The sequence below is a fragment of the Onychomys torridus genome, chromosome 23, assembly GCF_903995425.1.
Source record: "Onychomys torridus chromosome 23, mOncTor1.1, whole genome shotgun sequence".
Taxonomy (NCBI): Eukaryota; Metazoa; Chordata; class Mammalia; order Rodentia; family Cricetidae; genus Onychomys; species Onychomys torridus.
This window is the reverse complement of record NC_050465.1, coordinates 5,371,709-5,391,271: the sequence shown is the minus strand read 5'-3', so window position 1 is coordinate 5,391,271 and position 19,563 is coordinate 5,371,709. Positions and strand designations below refer to the sequence as shown.

The window sequence follows — 19,563 nt, the reverse complement described above, 5'->3', positions numbered from 1 at the left end:
CTGGAAGGTCCTGGAAGGCCTCCTGGCAACACTGCAAAGCTGAGTTTGGACTCTGGAGAGATGGAGGACACACTGCGCTCTCAGGGCAACCCGACCCTTCTTTTGACTGACTCCTCTTGAGGCAAAGCTCCACAGAACGTCCTAGTCCAGGTCACTTCTCTCAATGTTCTGCCTCTCCTTTCAACCCCCCACCCTCACCAAGTCACATGCCCAGAGACATCCAGAGACATCCAAACGCGTCTACACAAACGCAGAAGTTGCTCACTGCGGTTCTTTTTCTGTAGTCTCACACTGGATGTCAGCAGCTGTACCCACTTTCCAAGGGCACACCACGCCAAGGACGGAGGAGCCACTGACCAATGGCAGGAGGAGGGGGGCAGCCAGACCATGGAGCAGGTGACAGCAAGGAGGACTCAGGCTGCTAGGGCTGGGTTCTAGAGGCGTGCATGTCCTACCCACGGCATGCTTAGCCAGAGGGGGCCACCCGTGTGTGCACTGGAGGCGGGGACAAGGGGGCACCGGGGCTGCCAGTACTGGCCATGTGCACACTCAGCTGCAGTTCAGAATATTTCAATTTCTTCAGCTATTTTTAATTAATTAAATAACTAATTTTGTGTGTGTGTGTATGTGTGTTGGTGCATCCTTGCCAGAGTGCGTGCGGATGTCAGGGGACAATTGGAGAAAGCGCGAGCGAGCAAGCTGCTTCTAGTCTTTTACAATGTGGGTCTCAGGAACCACACTCAGGGTGTGGGTCGTGTGGCAGGTGCTTTTTTTTTTTAAAAATCTGCTGAGCCATCTTGACAGCTTGGGCTTTGTACTTTTTACACAAACATTACGTCAGTCACGTTTACCCTCCTCCCAAAGTTAAACAACGAAAACCACTGCCCTGGTAGTCGGTGACTGCAGATGCCACTTCAGAAGCACAGGCAGGGACTGGGTTAGGAAGTTTCCCAGCAGCAGCAGCAGCTTTGAGTCCGAGGACAAGACCCTGAAACATCTACCTGGCTTTTCATCTGGAACTTCCTCCCAAATATCCCCAAGAAATCCAGGCATTACTAGCTACCTGGCTGGCTCTGGGCTCAGGGAGGGAGTTTCCTGGAACACTCCCTTCTGGGATCAGCTGGGGCTGGCCTGATTAGCAGGGGCAGAAGCATTACCATGCTAATCCATGTCTCCCCAGCTCCTCTCCCTTGATATGGATATGTGTGCGTGCTTAGCCACCCGTCTTGATGAGCACAAGCCTCCCTGTGTCAAAAGCCCCGATTCTCTCCAAAGAATAATTTTCCTTGTACTTACCTCCCTAAAGTGTAAGAGTTGATTTGAAAAGATACTTACCTCCACCATATGCTATTTTTCTTTAAACAATTTGCATTTCAAAGTGAATATGGCATTTATATCTGAATGAGCATCAGTATGTTGCCTGAACTGATCTCAGACGAGCATGAAAAAGACGCTGCTTGTCTATTGAAGGAGGATGTTTGCATCCCCAAATGACATCAAAGGCACACTTCCTCTTTTCAGCTATAGGCTTAGTACATTAAAAATAGCCTGCTCTGATTAAAAAAAAAAATACATACTCTGAGAAGATGGCTTTCCACAGCGTTCAAGTATACATTCATCAACAATCATCCCTTTAAAATACATTTTCATCACCTATTCAATTTCTGTCTATCTTTACAAACAGGATGTAACTTTACCAAAGAGTTTAACTAAAGAGGGGGAAAAACCCCCAAACAATCTGTGGCTTTGGCTTTACTAATTAAATAAGGATGAAACAATTCATTGCTTCAATTATTAGAGAGAGATGACCATGAACTTCCATGCACGCCAGGAGATGGGGAGAAGCCTGAATAGCCCCTGTAAGCATCAAGCTGGAAACTGACACAGTAGAATTCTAAGATGAAAACCCCCAAACCAAATCACGATCAGAATCTAGTGGAAGAGAGTCCACTTCTCTACCGCAGCCTTCGATCTACCAACAGTCAGGGAACATGTATGTCTCAGGTCCAGGCTCTCAAAGCTGACGGGGTCACTGCAATCACTGTCTGGACAACAGAGGCTATTCCAACGGCCACATCACTTCCAGCTAGGCCTTCGCCATCTGCTCCATCCTCTAATTACAAGCCCGAAAAGACTATAATTCACAACACTACCATAAAAAAGTGAGATACAAATGATTTAAGTGCCGGGGGAGGCTGTTTGCTCCAGTATTTGCACTGGAAAGCTGCCCTCCTTTTGGTAACCAGAATTTTAGTCTAAGAGGATTTGTTTTTTTCAAGGACATGTTCAGCATCTTTTCTTCAGGTGCAGGAGCCTGGGCCTGCATGCTATGTATGGCTCCTGTTCCGTAGACAGGTGCCATTCAACATGCTCATTACTAGACATGAAGCTGAGATTATTTCACTGGAGGGAACATCTTTCTGCTACTATACTTGCTTCCTATATTGTGTTTCTCAGAGAAAGAAAAGCCGGTCTAGACGTCAGTGCAGGGAAATGTATCTCACTACCACATTCTCAGGATGACTGCGCTCACACTTCAAAAGCCTGGAATTAGAAAGTTGAGTTGCTCCCTACAATCTGCAAATAGATATTCCTAGTCCGATTTCTTTTTAGTCACGATGCCAAAGAAAAACAACAAAAGCCCATTCTACTGCATATATGCCTTAAAACCAACTCTGCCAGGTGAGTACTGAGTGCTAAGTCGGTTGGCATTGCACCAACCAGGACAGCACTTTACTGCACACATACCGATGTCTTCCTCAGCTACTACCATAGGAAAGATACTTTATGTTTCATGGCTTTCACAAAAAATTATTGGGTGCATGTATGTGGGTACAAGCGCAACAAGGCCAGAAGACAATCTGTGGGAAACCATGAGGGTCCCAGGAACTGAACTCAGGTTGTCAGGATTGGTGGCAAGTCCTTTGACCTGTGGAGCCATCTTGCTGGCTCTGTGTTAGACATCTTTGACAGAAACTGTCTTCCTACACTGTCACATAATCATCATTGAATTTTTAAATCCATAACTTGAGCTTGTTGATTCAAAGTAGGCAACTGGCGTTCCCACACTGCTCTTCAAGGTGACTCTGGTTCTTTCCTTAGTTTCCCCTTGGGCTCTCCTAACATAACTCCTCAGAGGTTAGGACTGGGGTGAGTGGTAGATCTTTCTGATCCATGTTTGGATAGATTTTCTTAATTACCAATGCCCCAAAGAGGATTGGACAATATTAGAACAATGCACTCCACATTTTACAAAAAAAGATAAAGAACGTGATAATGATGGCAAGATCATCCTTGTGGATACTAAAATTATGCAACCAGCCAAGCCTCTGAAGATCTTAGTAGTTAGGAGTCTCATCAACAGTGGGGTTTCCTTTCCCCTAGAGTCTATATACTAACTTTTAAGTAAAAGTTTAAAAAATGGCGGCACAGCTAATTCTTCAAGATCTAGGAGATCTGTGTGTGCTCCTGTTCGTCTGGTGGTAGAATCTCACTGTCCCATCCAGTGACTTATGCTTGCTTTGGGGTTGCAGCTGGCTTTGCTTTACATGAGCTCACTAACTCATCTAATGACGTCGACAGAGAGGTACTCAGCACTGGGAACAACTCAATGACAAGCCCACGATCAAGATGCAGAGGTCAGGTGATCTCTGTGCTAACTGGCCAGAGGCGTGGTTTATAAGGGGGAGTAGAGAAGGAGATGACACACGTACGCGTGGGACACAAGGAACAGTAAGGGGCTGACAGTGAGTAGGAGAGCAGACTACCCGCTAGCATTCCATCACTAGTGACTAGTCTTCTTTGGGATGGCTACAACAGATCATTGGCACAACCAATGATCTGAAGGTGCTGAGTATCTCTGAAGGTGAGTTCCCACCCAAGAGATTTGATTTAGAAATGAACTTAACTGTATTCCCATGGCAACACCTTTTTTTGCCCCTAGCCACACCACTCAAAGTTCAGCATTACAAACCCTCCATTTTGCCAGTTTTCATCTGCTTACAGAGCGCGTGCTGGGAAAATCCTGAGGGCATCTAAGGAAAAACCATCCCGAAGCTTGCTTGGCTCCAACCCATTTCAATGGAACCACTATACGAAAGGATTTCAAAACCTGGGCTTTTTGTATAAACCAACAGCATACAGTCATGTATTCAGAAAATCAGTTTTACAAAAACCTCCCAGGTTATTCATACCTGGCCCTTCTTATCTGGCTCAACTTCCAAAGAACCAAATGTTCATTCTTATTTGCCATGCCTAAATGTTCTTTTATTTATTTTTTTATGTGTACGAGTGTTTTGACTGCATGTATGCACACCACATGTGAGTAGTGCCTGCAGCAGCCAGAAAAGGGTGTCAGGGGCCCAGAACTGGAGTTGCAGATGATTGTGCGCTGCCACATGGGGGTGCTGAGAACCCAGCCCTGGGTCCCCTGCAAGATCAGTCAGTGTTCTTAACTCTGAGCCATCTCTCCAGAACACTTTAAAGAATTCTTTCTCCTTCATGTGATCAGTTCACAGGTGCCTCATGCACAGAATACACTTTGATTCCACAGGACTATTGTGAGGGAATTGACTCTCGTCGCTCCCAGGGAAGAGGCCACGGTGGCCCTGTGGCTTTACCCTCAGAGGTGCTTACCTCTACCCTCTCCCTCTTCCCCACCCTGTCCCTAGTTCTTATAGAACACATCTCACCTCAACAGAATGACATCATAGAGCAATAAGCAATAGCGTTAGCGTGGGAACTAAGGCATTTGTGCTTTTCCCATGGCCTAGATGCATTTCAGAAAGATAAAACTGTCCACAAGGTGGGTCCTCACAGAGCCACCCGCCAGAAGGTTGGGAGACTGGCAAAATGTCAGGATGACTTTCAGTGGCTCTCCTGTGTCAGTGTGGGAAGATAGGCAGATTGAAGACTCAACTCCTACTGAGCTTCTCCCTAGTCCATGCTGAGGTCTGCTCATGGGCTGTTTTTCTAGAAGGCTGCTGAGGCAGCAACAGGGATTATGGCTTCTGCCTGCCCCAGGCTCATCTCACTGGCATGTCCTACGGTTTCATTAGAGGAAGCATTGAACCCATGCTTTCAAGGTGAGAAAATTTCCAGAGCCACTTTTATTTACTTACAGGCTCACGGGTTACCATAGAAACGCATAGCTCAGGGCCCAGAACATCCTCAGTACATCTTGCATGGAGATCCCGTAGAATCTAGTCGCTGTCAGAACTTACACAAAATAACACTTTACTGATAGTTCAAGTTTTCAGGGAAGGTCTCCCTAAATTGGAAGCATATTCCCATTTCCTTTAGAATTACATACCAATGGTCTTGAACAGAGGGTATGTCATTCACAAGAAACAAAAACAAACAAACAAACAAACAAAATCCCTTCCTCAATATTTATCACTTGTTTCTCACATTATGAAAAAAAAAAAAGCATCTGGAAGATGAAGAGCCACGAAAAAGCAGCCTCTGCTCCGATCTGCCGGATGCTCAGCAAGCACTCTGACTCCCTGTACCAGATTCCCCATGGCCTGGAAGCTTCAGTCTCAGAACCCTCACCAAACAATTATTTCTTGCCCAAAACTAAAGAGCCATCACAACTTATTCTAATAAATCTGTTTCCCAGAAGCAAGTACCTTATGATAATTTGTTTTGTTTTTTTTTTTTTAAGGAAAGTAATCCCCAAGCAATTGCCTTGTGTGACTAGTATTCTTCCATCTTTCTGAAGGGTGTTTAGCAGAAGTGTTCATTTCCGTATCAGAGGGTAGAGTGTTGCAACCAAAGTCCAAAGCATGGGGAATTCTGGGTAAGCAAGCAGGGCCAGGAGAGGCCAGGCTGGAGGACATTCGGACCTGGTGCCGTTCTACAGACAGGCAGGGGACCTGCAGACCAGCGCTGCCCACCCATACACTGGAGTTATTAAAATGTTTTCTAGACCATTTGAAACTAAACAAAGAAAAACTTTGTCTCTCTGACACAACAACGGATCTCATTTGGACGCTGTGTTGTTATTTTTTTCCTTTAATAGCTATTACCACTGTAACAGCAGCTTAGCAACCCCTCGTCTGCAGTGTGAGCAGTTTTGATAAACAGCCTCTGCGGGCCACACAACGGGGATAATGTATCCTTAAGTACCGCCAATGAGCTGCCATTCTGCACAGCCAATTACTTCTGTGCGTCTGTCACTCAAAGGAAAAATGACTGAGCCCATTAGATCAAACCTTTGTCACTGTTCCTAATGCACTCTTAGGCCTCATTAATCTCCGGGAGCAGCAACAGAGCCGCCGGTGCCTCGCCGCCTCCCCCGAACAGGCCCACGTGAAGCCTCTCATGTCTCCCCCAAGTGCGCGCGTTAATCAAGCTCTCCTTATTGCCCCGGTCCCTGTCACGGCGGAGAGCGCTCCCTCTTAAATGCTCTCATTATGACCCATCCTTAGAGCCGGCTAAGTGGAAAAAAGGAGAGAGGGAGCGAGGGAGGAAGAGGACGGGAGAGAACGAGGAGAGCGCAAGTCCAATCCCATTAATATTCATGACAATAATTAGTATTCTAGGTCACTGAATATTCATGCTATTAGTTTGGTTTTTTATGGGTTTGCTGGATGTCCTGATTGCTGAAGTGTGGAGAAAACAGCATGGTTGAGACTGTAGATGTCAACGGCAGTTCAATACTCAAAACACATTCCGTGTCCACCCTCCCCCACGTACTCAGAGCATCAGCCTAGCCCTCCCGCGGGCTGGCCTGCCTCCAACTGGTGGGGACCTCAAGTGGGGGAGGCGGAGGAAAAGGGGTAAGGGTCCCTCTTATAGGGCTGAGGTGCTAACCTGGGCAGGTTGAAAAAAACATAATTGCAGAAACTCAACAAAGACACCTGCTATAGGAACAAGAAGATAAGCTGTGGTCCCAGAACAAAGATGTCGCAGCCAGAGTCGTCCACAAACTGATGACAGGGCGCAGAAGAGGGCAGAGGCCTCCATGGAGATGGAGAAAAGTCCCAAAGAACATTTCCCAGGCCGCCTAGCACTGCCCTGTCAATAAGGTGTCTAGTGGGGCACAGGGATCCAGATATGCCATCTGTCCCCTACCAAGCATTTCAAACACCGTTCAGCCACCCCTCCCCCAGCTTAATTACTGTTGCGAACCAATGATAGGACTCGGGAAGTCACGGAAGCCAAAAGCACAGAGGTTAGAGTCTGGGGAATGGAGGGAGCTGCAGACAGACCCACATGGGAGGCCCTAAGGTGGCTACACTCAGCTTGCCTACATTCTACTGAACTATCAATTATCCCTAGGGCTGATAGAATTCTGTCACGGGTGTGGACCTACATTTGCCAAACCAGGTTGTGGCTAAAAACTCAGTAAAGAAAATATGAAATGATATTTCAGTTCTTTCTTTGGAAGGATTTTAGGAATTAAAATTTGCGGAGACTATCAAAATGCGGCTTCCGGTAATTCCCCGTTACCATGGCAACTCAGGGACTCTCCCACAAGCTCCTAGCGGAAGAAACAGAAATGAAGCCCCTGCTGGGTATCCTGAGGGAAGCCACCTCTGAAGAGGGAGAGATGTGCCCTGGAAGGGATTTCAGCCAGGTTGCAATCATTTTTTTTTTTTTCCTGGATGCTTTGATTTTATCATTTATTTTTGCTGGAGCAGATCTTTAAGTAATTGTTTTCAAAAACCTATGTAGACAGAAATATTCTATACCTCCATATGCAGCCAACCAAATGTCTTTATTATTATTATTTCTGTTATTATTGGCTAGCAACAATCAGGCTTGGAATAGGCTTCCAGCGGTCAGGGTTGTTTGTCCTGAGAAGGGAGCACCCACCCTGTCTCCCAGCATTCTGCATTGTTCTTAGAGGTCTACAACCCTGAGCTTTGCTTAGGTCAGGACTGCTCTCCTATCTCAGCATTTCTTAAGAAGTATTTTGTGTGTTTGTAAAGTTTTCTCTTCCACCCAGCTCAGTGTTTGACTTTCAGATGGCCCTGCTCAATGGCAGTAATTTTTTCCCGTAATGTCTTCATCAAAATTGTCTTTAATCATGCTTATTTCTACTTGATAACGTTTTAAACTAATTTTTTAAATACTTATTTATTGTGTGTGGAGGTTGGAAGACAACTTGTGGGAGCTGGCTCTTTCCTTCCTCCAGTTGCATCCTGGGAATAGAACTCAGGTCAACAGGTTTGGTGGCAAGCGTCTTTACCCACCCAGCCATCACACCAGCCCTATTTATTTACTTATTTAAGATGAGGTTTCTTGTATTTCAGCCAGTTCTCAAGGTTGCTATGTAATCAAGGATGACCTTGAACTTCTGATTCTCCTGCCTCTACATCTCAAATGCAGGGACAACAGGTATGCTTCACCAAATCCAGGTTATGTGGTGTTGGGGATCAAATGCTGGGCACCATGTATTAGGCAAGCATACTACCAGCTGAGTTACAACCCCAGAAATACATGAGGTACACAAGGTTAACCAGGTAGCTATCATGATAATGTGCTTTTTCTGTTTCCCAAGGCCATGGCAAAAATGGACATTAAGATTATAACATTTCCAGCATTTTCAACGTGTGACATGCAGTCAACACTGCCATAGGAAAAAGGAAAAAAAAAAAAACCCTCTAAATTCAAAGTTACAAAATGCATAAAAGTAAACAATAAACTAGCACTGTATCTGAGAAACATAATACATTGATATCCCAAATACATACGGAAACACAACCCAGTCTAGGTGTGGTGGTGCACACCTTTAACCCCAGCCCTTGGGAGGCAAAGGCAAGAGGAGTCTGAGTTTGATGCCAGCCCAGTCTACATAGTGAGTTCCAGGACAACCTGGACTAAACAGACATTGTCTCAAAAAAAACCAATCCACCAAACAACAACAAAACCAAAACCCTGCCAACAGCAGATGCACCAGTCTGATGCACCGACTGATGGCTGCGCTGACCTTAGCTGTGTGCTTACCTCCTGATTCTGCGATCCCACTGAGGCAGTGGGTTCTGGAGGGACAGCCTTGAAGGGTTTCCCTCACCCTGTCTTCACAGCATTAATCAGGGCTAGGCACACAACAGACCAAATAACCACAGAAGACAAAAGAATGTGTTGAAATCAAAACTGGACGGTAGAAATTAAGTCAGCTCAGAACAGAGTTAGGGATTACGGCATCGGAACTGGGGATACATTCTCGGAGTCCTGAGATGTGTCCTGTAGCTGATTCAACTAAAGCAACTTAGATGACATGGCTGGATTCTGAAAAATAAAAACTAGGGACTTTCTTCTATGGTACCACCTAGATCACGTAACAGAACTCCTCAAAAAAAGATCAGCACGACTTTGATCAGCCGAAGACTTTGATTAACAAACCCTATAGGAGCTAAAGGAAGAAAAACCACTGGCCATTCTGAGGGTATAAAATTAGTCTAAAGAGATCCAGAAAGAGCAACACAGCCCATCCCCTGCAATTAAAACCAATGCCAGGCCCTGGGATTCGGCTCAGGGGGAGAAAGCCCGCCTGCCTAGCATGCACAAAGCCCGGGTCCTATGCCCATCACTACTACATAAACTAGGTGTGTTGACACAGGCCTTTATTTCCAGCACAGGCAGAGGCAGGAGGATCAGCAACTCAAGGTCATGCTCAGCTATGTACTGAATTCCAGGATAGTCTGGGCTACATGAGACCCTGTCCTCCCCCCCCCCCCCAAAAAAAAAGAAAAAAAGGAATAAACAAACAAACAAACAAATGAGAAATAAATAAATGCCAACCAAGATGGGATTATTTGGGGGTGTTTTGAGTCACTATGAGGTTATGTGAAAAACAGAAATAAGTAGCAACCGACTGGAAGAGCTAGAGGTATGGGTGGGATGTTCAGGTGTTACACTGCCATACAGAACTAAATCCAGACCTAACACAATGTGGTAGAGCTACAGCATAAGACATCCACAGGGGACAGTGGACGGAACAGATTAGAACACCCAGAAAGCGCATTCTGTCACGTGATTTAGTTGTACACAGAAGAGATTGGAATTAATGCAGATCATTCAACAGAAAAGACATGTGGCTGTTTAAATAGACAATTTACTTATATTTCCTACCACATATAATGGATCCAAACAAATCAAAGGTGAATTAGAAGTTAATGATATTTTTTAAAGGGAGAGGATTTAATAAAACTTGGAAATAAATGTTAATCAGCTGTGAACAGACTCCAAACCACTAAGGATCTTTGAACAGCTTAATGTAGAAACCACAAGACATCTGAGTCACAATTTGAACAAATAGGAAAAAAGAAAAAAAAATGTACTATTTGCAAATAAGACTACAAAGCAAAAGTAAACAAACTATTATATTTAAAATTTTATACATATTAAAAACACCAATATCCTCAATATATAAAGAGCTTTTCCATATCAACAAGAAAAAGGATCTATTAGCCCATGAGGAGCCCAGATTCACAACTGTTGGAAGAGACTAAACATGAGGTGTTTTTATCCTGTTGATTCTGAAAATGACAGTTAAAAGCAGCACCATATGGGTATTTTATAGAAAATATTTCTAGAGGTTATTTTGGAAATATACACCAAGAAGCTGACAGAAGCTCACTGGCTGAGCCACACTACTGATTGCTATTGGCCGAATGAGTAGGCATTGAGTGCAGAGGCGTAGGTGTACACCCCAGGTCAGTCAGATGGACAGATACCCAAGAGGAGGAAAACCAAATAACCAAGAGATCACCAAGGGAACCAAACATTCCCAGCTACCTCAGACTCCCCAAACACCCCCACAGCAGAATCTAAGAGCCAAGAGTGTCCTCAATCATCATGTTCAATTATTTGACAAACAGCTACAAAGAACTATTTTTAGCTCAAGTCCATCACATCAGTAGAGCATCGGTCCAGTTTTCCACGCCGCCACTCTTCACAGTGAATGTTTTATGAATAATAATACCTCAAACACAGGGAACTTGACTTTCAGAGGATAACTGATAGGGTAAGAACTCAAACCCAGCAAATGTGTTGATCTCTTAAGCAAGAAATGTGTGATTTTAATGTCCAGGTCTAAGAAGTCAATATAAATTAGTTTCACAACATTTTGGTGAAATAGCCATCCCGTACAGTACTAGACTCACAGTCCAGCCTCATGACCCAGGAAACAGACTGGCAAATATCTGGGGCGTGTTCTAGAGGTCTTACCAACTCTTTGTTTGTTGTCAGAGCTGAGGACTGAACCCAGGGCCTTGCACTTGCTAGGCAAGCACTCTACCACTGAGCTAAATCCCCAACTGTGGTCTCACCAACTCTTACTGGAAGTAGACAATGATATGATCTGTATGCCTCCTGAGGGGGCTGCACTTGCCAAGTATGACTGAACCTGAGACACCATGCCATGACTAATGTCACAGCCCTACTTCCCTGTTCCAACTGACATCCACAGAGCATAGAAAGTCAACCAGGTGCCCTCACAGATTAACACAGTAGACAGTTGTCAAGATCCTTTGTCATGAACCTGAGGGACTTGACCATGCAAACGGGTCTTACTCATGCCTCAGACCCTGAATCTGCTCAACAGCGAGGCTTTTCCCGTGAATGACTCTGAGGTGGGGAGACATAGCTCCATTCCTTAGAGAGATCTGATGTGTGGTCTGGTGTAATGTGACCTTTTTTATTTCCCACTTGGAGAGAAACATTTTGAGCTCCTTAGGACTACCGTCATGCAGCACCCAGGAACTCAAGTCTCAAGACTAAGAGGTCCAGAATCTTAACTTTATGCATTGGTTCTTACACTCAACATTACTGTTTCCTTATGTAGGTTTCCAGCAGGTTCCTGTCTCCCACTACCTGGAGCACTTCCCTTCACCCTAAGCCCCGCCTCTCTTCCTGTCACAGAGATCTCAGCCCTTCCACAGCTGCTGCTTTGGACTTCCTGTTTCCATCCCCAACCAGAGAGTGACAGCCTCTAGGACAAGGGTTAGGCTTTACAGTCTGCGTCCCTGGGTTCAGGAGGGTGGGAACACTACAAAGTTGGGAAGTGACTTCAGTCAGCCATGTACACTAAGTGCCAGTCCTAAAGGACAAATATCTGTAACTTCTGTTAATTTAAAAATAACTTTCGAAGTATTACAGTCCCTTAACAGTTATCGAGTGGATGTTCTGGATCTTTTCACGAAACTCCCACATAGAGGTTTATTAAAAAGGGACATAAGTAAATGCTTGCTGCCATGAATGAGTGGTGGACGGATATAGTGTGACAAATTAGCTGGCAGGTGGCTGCCATGTACAGGGAATCTAGAGGTCAGGGAGTCCAAAGCCACAGTGCCCATAACTTTTGGAACAAGACTGGCCAGTGATGAACATCTCATGACTAAATGAAGAGGTGGTGTTATGTAATATGTAATGAAGTACACAGACTAACTTTCTCTTCACTCTGTAGAGTTTTTCTTCTTCCTGGGGCACCGTTTTCCTCATCATTGTTTTGGGAGTGAGGGGAACGGGTTGGAGAGGGCTGCAGAGCACCAACCTCACCCTTCTGGAAGGCGCTGGTCCCTCCCTTTGGAGGGAGTTAGTTTGATTACTAACTGTTTGCAATGGCGCTGACTTGGCCCCTTCTCTTGCGTCTGTTGACACAGGTAGGCAGCACGGTGAAGACCTGGCTAAGATATCAAGAGGCACTGTCTGGGGGATCCCACATTCGGATCTCTCCTGTTACTCCACTTTAGCCAAGCAGTCATTCACAGCCCTGTGCAGTTCACCACACCGTCCTTCACAGCACCCAGCATTTCAGAAGTGAGAACACATTATTCCCAGAAGCCAATAAGCATGCTAACATCTCCTGCAGAGCAAACCCCAGGAGACAGGACCCAGTGGGAGAAGGTCTCTGTTAGTGGAAACAAGGAACCCTCGCGACCAGCTTCCATATGCTGAGAGATGACTCCAGCTCTTCACCTGGCTCCCCTGAGAAGCCATCGCATGAAGGCCCAAACTGCTGTCAATCACCTACAAAGATGCTTCAGGAAAAACAGCCACAATGCCAGACGCTGTGAATGCTCAGAAGCTGAGAATTTCCAAACACACCAAATTCCTGCAAAACAAGACTTTCTCTAATCCTGAATGGAAAACAAAACCGAACCAAAACCAAAGTTCTTGGGAGAAGAATGAAGAACCAAGTTGCTTTAGCGAATGAGAGACGCTAGTGAAGACAGCATGGGGCAGCCGAGCCACGTTTAGGCCTGCCCACCTTGCTCACAGCGTCTCCCGGTTCCGCATGTGGAGTTACCAGGCGTGCTACCTTTACAGCCGATTCCTCTCCTCAAATGACCTCGGCTGGCTGATCCACACACGAAACTGCTCTCAACACACAGCCTGGGAACCCCTCGACACGGAAGCTTGTGCGGCTGTGCCTGCTTGCTACCTTTCACAGAACAGATGCACAGAGCAAACAGCCCCAGGGACGCAGCTGCAAGCCTGCCTGAGGCACATCATCTGCCTGCAGCAGCACCTCGCTCCTCAGGTGCACCTGAGGTGGGAGCTTACCTGAATTTGGTGAGATGTGTAAACTGCTCATGTCCTTGGACAGGCCATTGGTTTTGGGACTGGAGATGGGTGCACAGGCTGACGTGGCTCGGGGTGGCCGCTTCCCTGGCACTTTCACAGTGGTTCTCAGGAGGTCAATCTCTTTGCCGTGGACATTCTGCATGTAATCCTGTGTGAACGTTAAACACCCAAGAGAGATTAAGGAGAGGAAGGGCTACAGTGTCAGACACAAGGCCCTACTGATGTCATGTGGGTGACATCATTCCCATTTAAACCCAAGCTGGCCATCTATGTTCTGATCTAACCTGGGACCTTGAACGGGAAGACAAGCAGCACAAAACCCTGGCTCTCTAAACTTCTGCTTTCTACATACAGTTAGGAACCTGGGCTAGTGCTCTGACTTCTGAGTAATAGTCATGGGGATGGGAGGAAAATTCAGGAGAACAGTGTCCAAAGTTTAAGGATGTGGCTAAGGTGTGCTGGCTAGTTTTATGTCAACTTGACACAAGCTAGAGTTATCTGAAAGAGGGAACCTCAATTGAGAAAATGCTTCTATAAGATCCTCAGTGATTAATGGGAGAGAGCCAGCCCATTGTAGATGGGTTCCATCTCTGGGCTGGTGGTCCTGGGATTTGTAAGAAAGCAGGCTGAGCAAGCCAGGAGGAACAAGCCAGTAAGTAAGCAGCACCCTTCCATGGCTTCTGCATTAGGTCCTGCCTCCAGGTTCCTGCCCTGTTTGAGTTCCTGTCTTGACTTCCTTCAAGGATAAACAGTGATATGAAAAGTTTAAGCCAAATAAGCCCTCTCCTCCCTAACTTGCTTTTGGTCACGGTGTTTAATCACAGTAATAGAAACCCTGACTAAGACATAAGGACAGGAGGTGTTTGAGGGAGCAGAGGCAAGGCATTAACAACAACAACAGCAACAGCAGCAGCAGCACATCCACAAGTGGACACTCACAAGGATGCGCACATTTCCCTCTCACCGACATGATTGCTTAACTGTGAGCTGAACAAGGATCACACGGGCAGACATGCCAGCCTGCATGGGAAGAACTACGAGCTCCCAACCCAACACACAGAACTACAGGCCAGTGAGGACGGCCGGGAGGAGGAGAGGGGCCTTCTCCTGAGAAGGGCACACTGACTGGTTGTCCAATGCCACATGGTCATCCCTGGAAAACACGCGTACAAGCAACATTATATAGACTTCCAAGGTTTTATTTGGGACTATAGGTGCAGGTACAAATACACATGTGCATGCAGTAACAACTGATGACAGAGGTGCCAGAAACCTGAAGGAGAGCAGGGAGGGCTTAGGGTGAGGAAAGGGAAGGGAGAAATATCATAATTAAAACACAGTTTCAAGAATAAACGAATCAACACGAACGAGCGTGCTGGGGCTTCCACGGGAAATGTCCCACAGGCTCATGTGTTTGAACCACTGGTCGCTGGCTGGGAGTGTTGTCTGGGAAGGTTGCGGGGCCTTTAGGAAGTGAAGGCTTGCTGGAGAAAGTCAGTCCCCGAGGACAGGCTCTAAGGCTGAATAGGCTGGCCTCACTTCCTGTCCACTCTGCTTTCTGAGTGCAGACACAACATGACCAGCAGCCTCCTGCCCCTGCCACCAAGCCTCCCTGCTCTGATGAACCACAGCCTGCTGGAACGGTCAGCTGAAGTAGAAATCTCAACCTTCCCAAACTGGGCTCCTCAGGCATTTGGTCACACTTAGAAATGAAACAAAACAAAGCAAATCAAAACCTAGAAACAAATCCATCGGACCCTAGGCCCTTGTGTCAGAAGCCAGCAGCCAACAACTACCAGAGGGTAGCCTGGGCTAAGTCACGTCACAACCATCACACAGTGGAACCAACACTACTGGGAATAGCCGAAGGAAGAGGATAGCAGGCCAAGAGTTTGGGCGAACATCTTCGAAAACAGACCATGTGCCAAAAGCTTAGCTGTCAGGCTGTGGTGCTCGTGGGAGGAGGGAGATTTTAAGAGATGGGACCTGGTTGGGGGGGGGGGGTTATGTCACTAGAGGTGTACTCTTGAAAGAGACACTGGGAGGCCAGTCTGCCTTCCCTCCCCTGCCCATTCCTCCCCGATTCCTGCTGCTGTGAGGTGAGCAAGTGTCCCCGGCCATGATGTGCTGCTACTGACCCAAAGCAACAGGGTGAAGTGGCCATGGGAAAAAGTCTCTGAAACTACAAGCCAAAATGTAAGACTTGCTACCACAGAAGTTGGTTATCTCAGGAGGATTCTGTCACAGTGCCGAGGAGCACAACAACTGATCCAGGGGGCCGTGGCTACTGGGAACATGGGCCTCCATCTCCATCGTGATCACAATCACCACCGTCCTCCTCATTGTCACCACCAGCACCGTCACCGTCTTCTCAACGAGGCCTCTTACAGACACAGCATTTTACACATTCTGGATGTCACCCCATCACAACATACCAGAGAAGGATCTATCCTGAATTACTCTTAGATGAATAATGTTTCAAGTATTTTAAGAGGCAGGAGGAAGGAGGACTGGGAAGGAAGCGGGAAATGGGATTCTGGGTAGACCCAGAAATTTGTGTTTGTTCTCAGTGATTACACCCAGGGTGGGGTAACATTAGGAGAAGTGACCATCTATCTTACATGTTGGCTGAAGGGCCCAGCAAGCTGGAAAAGTGAGCCAGCTGTTCTGAGCTCCTAAGTGTACAGCAGACAGATGCAGACAGATATCCCGTACAAGCAAAACGGGACGGTCAGGGGCCTTAGTCTGCTGGAGAACCACAAGGCGAAGCATACTGACAGGGTTGTGTGGGCACAGTGAGCGGCACAAAAGTCACGGCAAACCTCCCAGCACTCCTGGGAAGAGGCAAGCCATCTAATGTAATTGCAGAAGGATGTCCATGGCCTAGCTGACAAGTACTGGGAAGACACCTATGATGGTTAGCTCTAACTGTCACCTTGGTTATGCTGAGAAGTGTCTAGGACCGGGATGAGCTGAACCTCAAGGTATGCTGTCAGGAAGTTTTGGAGGCTTAGTGGAGGTTGGAGGACCTGTCATGGGCACTGGAGGCACCATGCCACATGAATAAAGCCGTTGCAGGATTTACTCTCTGGTTCCTGGCCACCCTGATGTGAGCTGTATTTCCCAGGCCCCACCTCCACAATGGAAAGATGTGGATCAAAGATGGAGTTATCCTCATAATGTCAGTCTGAAGGACAGTGTGGACTCTGATGGGAGAAGCTTGCTACTGAAGATAGCAAAGTCCCCCAGGGAAGAAAGGGTCATCAGCTAGGGCAGGTCATTAGAAAAAAAGGCTGTTCTCATCTCTAATGCCTGCCATTAACACCCACCCAGACGCAAGCCCAAGTTTCCAAACAGAGTCATGCTTGCAAACAACGCATTCCTTCTTGCATGGGTTACTCCTTTAAAACACCAACTTGCGGTAACTTTCTCCTTTAATGCCAATTCTTAACAAATTAAAATACAATAACAGGAGTGTAATTGAGCATTTATTGCTTATGAGTTCTAAAATGAGGCTAATCAGAGAGTGACTAAGCCCCAGCGTGGGCTCTTTTAATAGGCATGTTTTAACATACAATAACCAGGATATTTTACTTAAAATTATTGTAGAAATGTAGAGCCTGCTTTCTGGATCTGAACAAGCTAAGGGAAGACATTTATCTTGAGCCCAGCATGGGCTGGCCGATCTGTTTTCTTGCCTGTGTTAGGCACTGCAAGCTTCAGAATTGGCTCAAAGAAACTTGAGCATCAGAGGCCTGGGAAGATGGCTCAGTTGGTAAAGTGTTTGCTGGGCCTGAGTTTGACCTCCAGCATGGCTGCCTCTGATCTCATTGCTGGGGAGGCCAGGACAGGAGCACCCTTGGGTTAGCTGCCCAGCCACTCTAGCTGTGTTTGAGGTGAAGAAAAACTGAGGATGACACTCAATATTGACTGGTGGCCTCTGCAGGTCTGTGTGTGTACACACGTACACACGTGTGTACACACACACACACACACACACACAACCAGGATGGAAAACAGACATTCACTTGGCAATTCCTGTATTTCCATTCCGCCTAGTTTCTTCTCCCAAGAGAAAAACTGCCCCGAGTTTGATCCTGCTTCTGCAAGAACAGGGCCTTTTCATCTCTCCCCAGCTTGGTACTTGAGGAATTAAAGCTGCAACCACTAAACAATGTGGTGCCTTCAGAAGCGGACAGGCTGTGCAGACCCTGGGTGGGTGGGAGGTAGGGACCTCGCTGGGTGAAATAAAGACAGCAAGCTTATTTTGATATGCAAATACTACTCAGCTACCCTTCTCCACGTTAGCTGCAGAAAATGCTGATCGAAGATAAAAGAGGGGAAAAACCCTTTAACAAGGCATGAGGGTAATTCAAAGCCAAGTACTTTTAAACAGCACTTAACAAGTCCCTGGGGCCCACTCAAGAGCCAGGCCCCCCAGACGTGCCATCTCCTGCCCCTCAACAGCTTGAAAAAGTAGTAATTGCAAACCTATTTGCATTTTTCTCCTCAACTTGTCCACGCTTATCATGAGGATTCTTTTTTCCAAGCAGGCACCAGAGCAAAGGGACCTGTTCCCGAACGCGCCAACAGCTCGCGACCATGCCTTGCTGTCCCCCTGCACCCTGCGCCTGCACCTTTGCCTTCCCGTTTTTTACATTTTGCTCCTAATTATGTTGCATCTATTGCCGTACACTTAATTAGCTGCATTAATGTGATTTCTTTTCACATAGTCAAGCAATTAAGAGCTATGATTGAGTTTCATTCAATTAGCCTCAACAAACATGCTAATTGATGTCCCAGATGCAAATGAGGTGCAATGAGAGAGACCTGCTCACAAATGAGAGCCACATCAGAGACCCAGAGCTTTCAGCTTGCTGACAGAAGCACAGTTTACCATGGATCCCACCTTCTGTGGGGGTGCCTTTCTGAGGAGAAAGGCAGGGGCCATTAGCGCCTCTGTGTTCCAGATCATTCTGGATATTGAGAATTCACTGTTTGGCTGCTCTACAATGTGGCCTCACACTTCACAGATAGGCGTCCCTGGACTGGAAGGTGATCAGCTGGGTAACATTTGGCTGCTGCAAACAGACTGCTGCACAGTCCCCATCAGCAGATAGTTACAAGCCTGTCAAGAAATTTCCCCCCAAGAACTTCCAAAGCAATCGCAGCCATCCCCGAGCCCTCTGTGTGCGTGATGGCCTAGATCGTCTTCGGTAAAGGGGAAGTTCATCTTCGTCACCTCTGGGGCATTTGGCACTTGAGTTAAGCACAAAATACAGCAATCCATCAATAGTCCCTAAAAATATTCTTAGCAGATCGATTCTGGCTGCCTTGCATCTGGAGGTTACTTTCAGCCGTCTGTGAAGGATGGTTTGCTGATGCACTCACGGGGTTAGCCAAAGCACTTGACATGATCTTGAGGCTGAAGTGAAATGCACAAACCATGATCCGCACCCCCAAACCAGATCTACCATAAACACGAGGCTTGGGGAACAAGGCAGCAGCTTTACTTGCTGCGAGTCCAGTTAAGAGAATCAATGAATGCCATTTTTTTAAACAGATAATTTTTTTTTAAAGAATTGCAGTGCTTAAAGTCAAATGGCAGACAAAGTAGAGGAAATCATTGTTGTAATTAGATTTTCCCAGTATGCTCTAGCTCCTACGTATAACATGTTGGTAGAGTTGCCACTTTACCACAAAACCTAATACTTTGAGCCAGATGATTTTTATAGGCATGTTGAAATTTGTTTTCAATTTAAAATTACATTTATTATCTTTATTTACTTTATTATCTCTCTGTGTGTAGTTCAAGGAAAACAGAACTCAGTTCCTCAGTTGGTAGCAGAAGCCTTTACCTGATGAGCCGTTTCCTTAGTGTTACTTTACTTTTGGACACAGCCAAACTAACTGATCTATCCTCCTCTCTATAATTTACCTTAGCAATCTTCAAAGTGTCATCCTCCATGCCTGTAAGGGGTTCCAGAGGTCAATGAACAGCTCAAAATAGTTCCAGGAGGTAAT

General features: G+C 46.3%; 1 protein-coding gene across 8 annotated transcripts in view; it reads right to left on the bottom strand.

Moving 5' to 3' along the window:
• Nucleotides 1–19,563, bottom strand: part of Agap1 (ArfGAP with GTPase domain, ankyrin repeat and PH domain 1) — a 459,873-nt gene that overhangs the window by 145,036 nt on the left and 295,274 nt on the right. For all 8 annotated transcript variants that reach the window (XM_036173288.1, XM_036173289.1, XM_036173290.1 and 5 more), the window contains one exon: nucleotides 13,519–13,687. In XM_036173288.1, coding sequence (XP_036029181.1) covers nucleotides 13,519–13,687 — 169 coding nt within the window. The remainder of the gene's footprint in view (nucleotides 1–13,518; nucleotides 13,688–19,563) is intronic.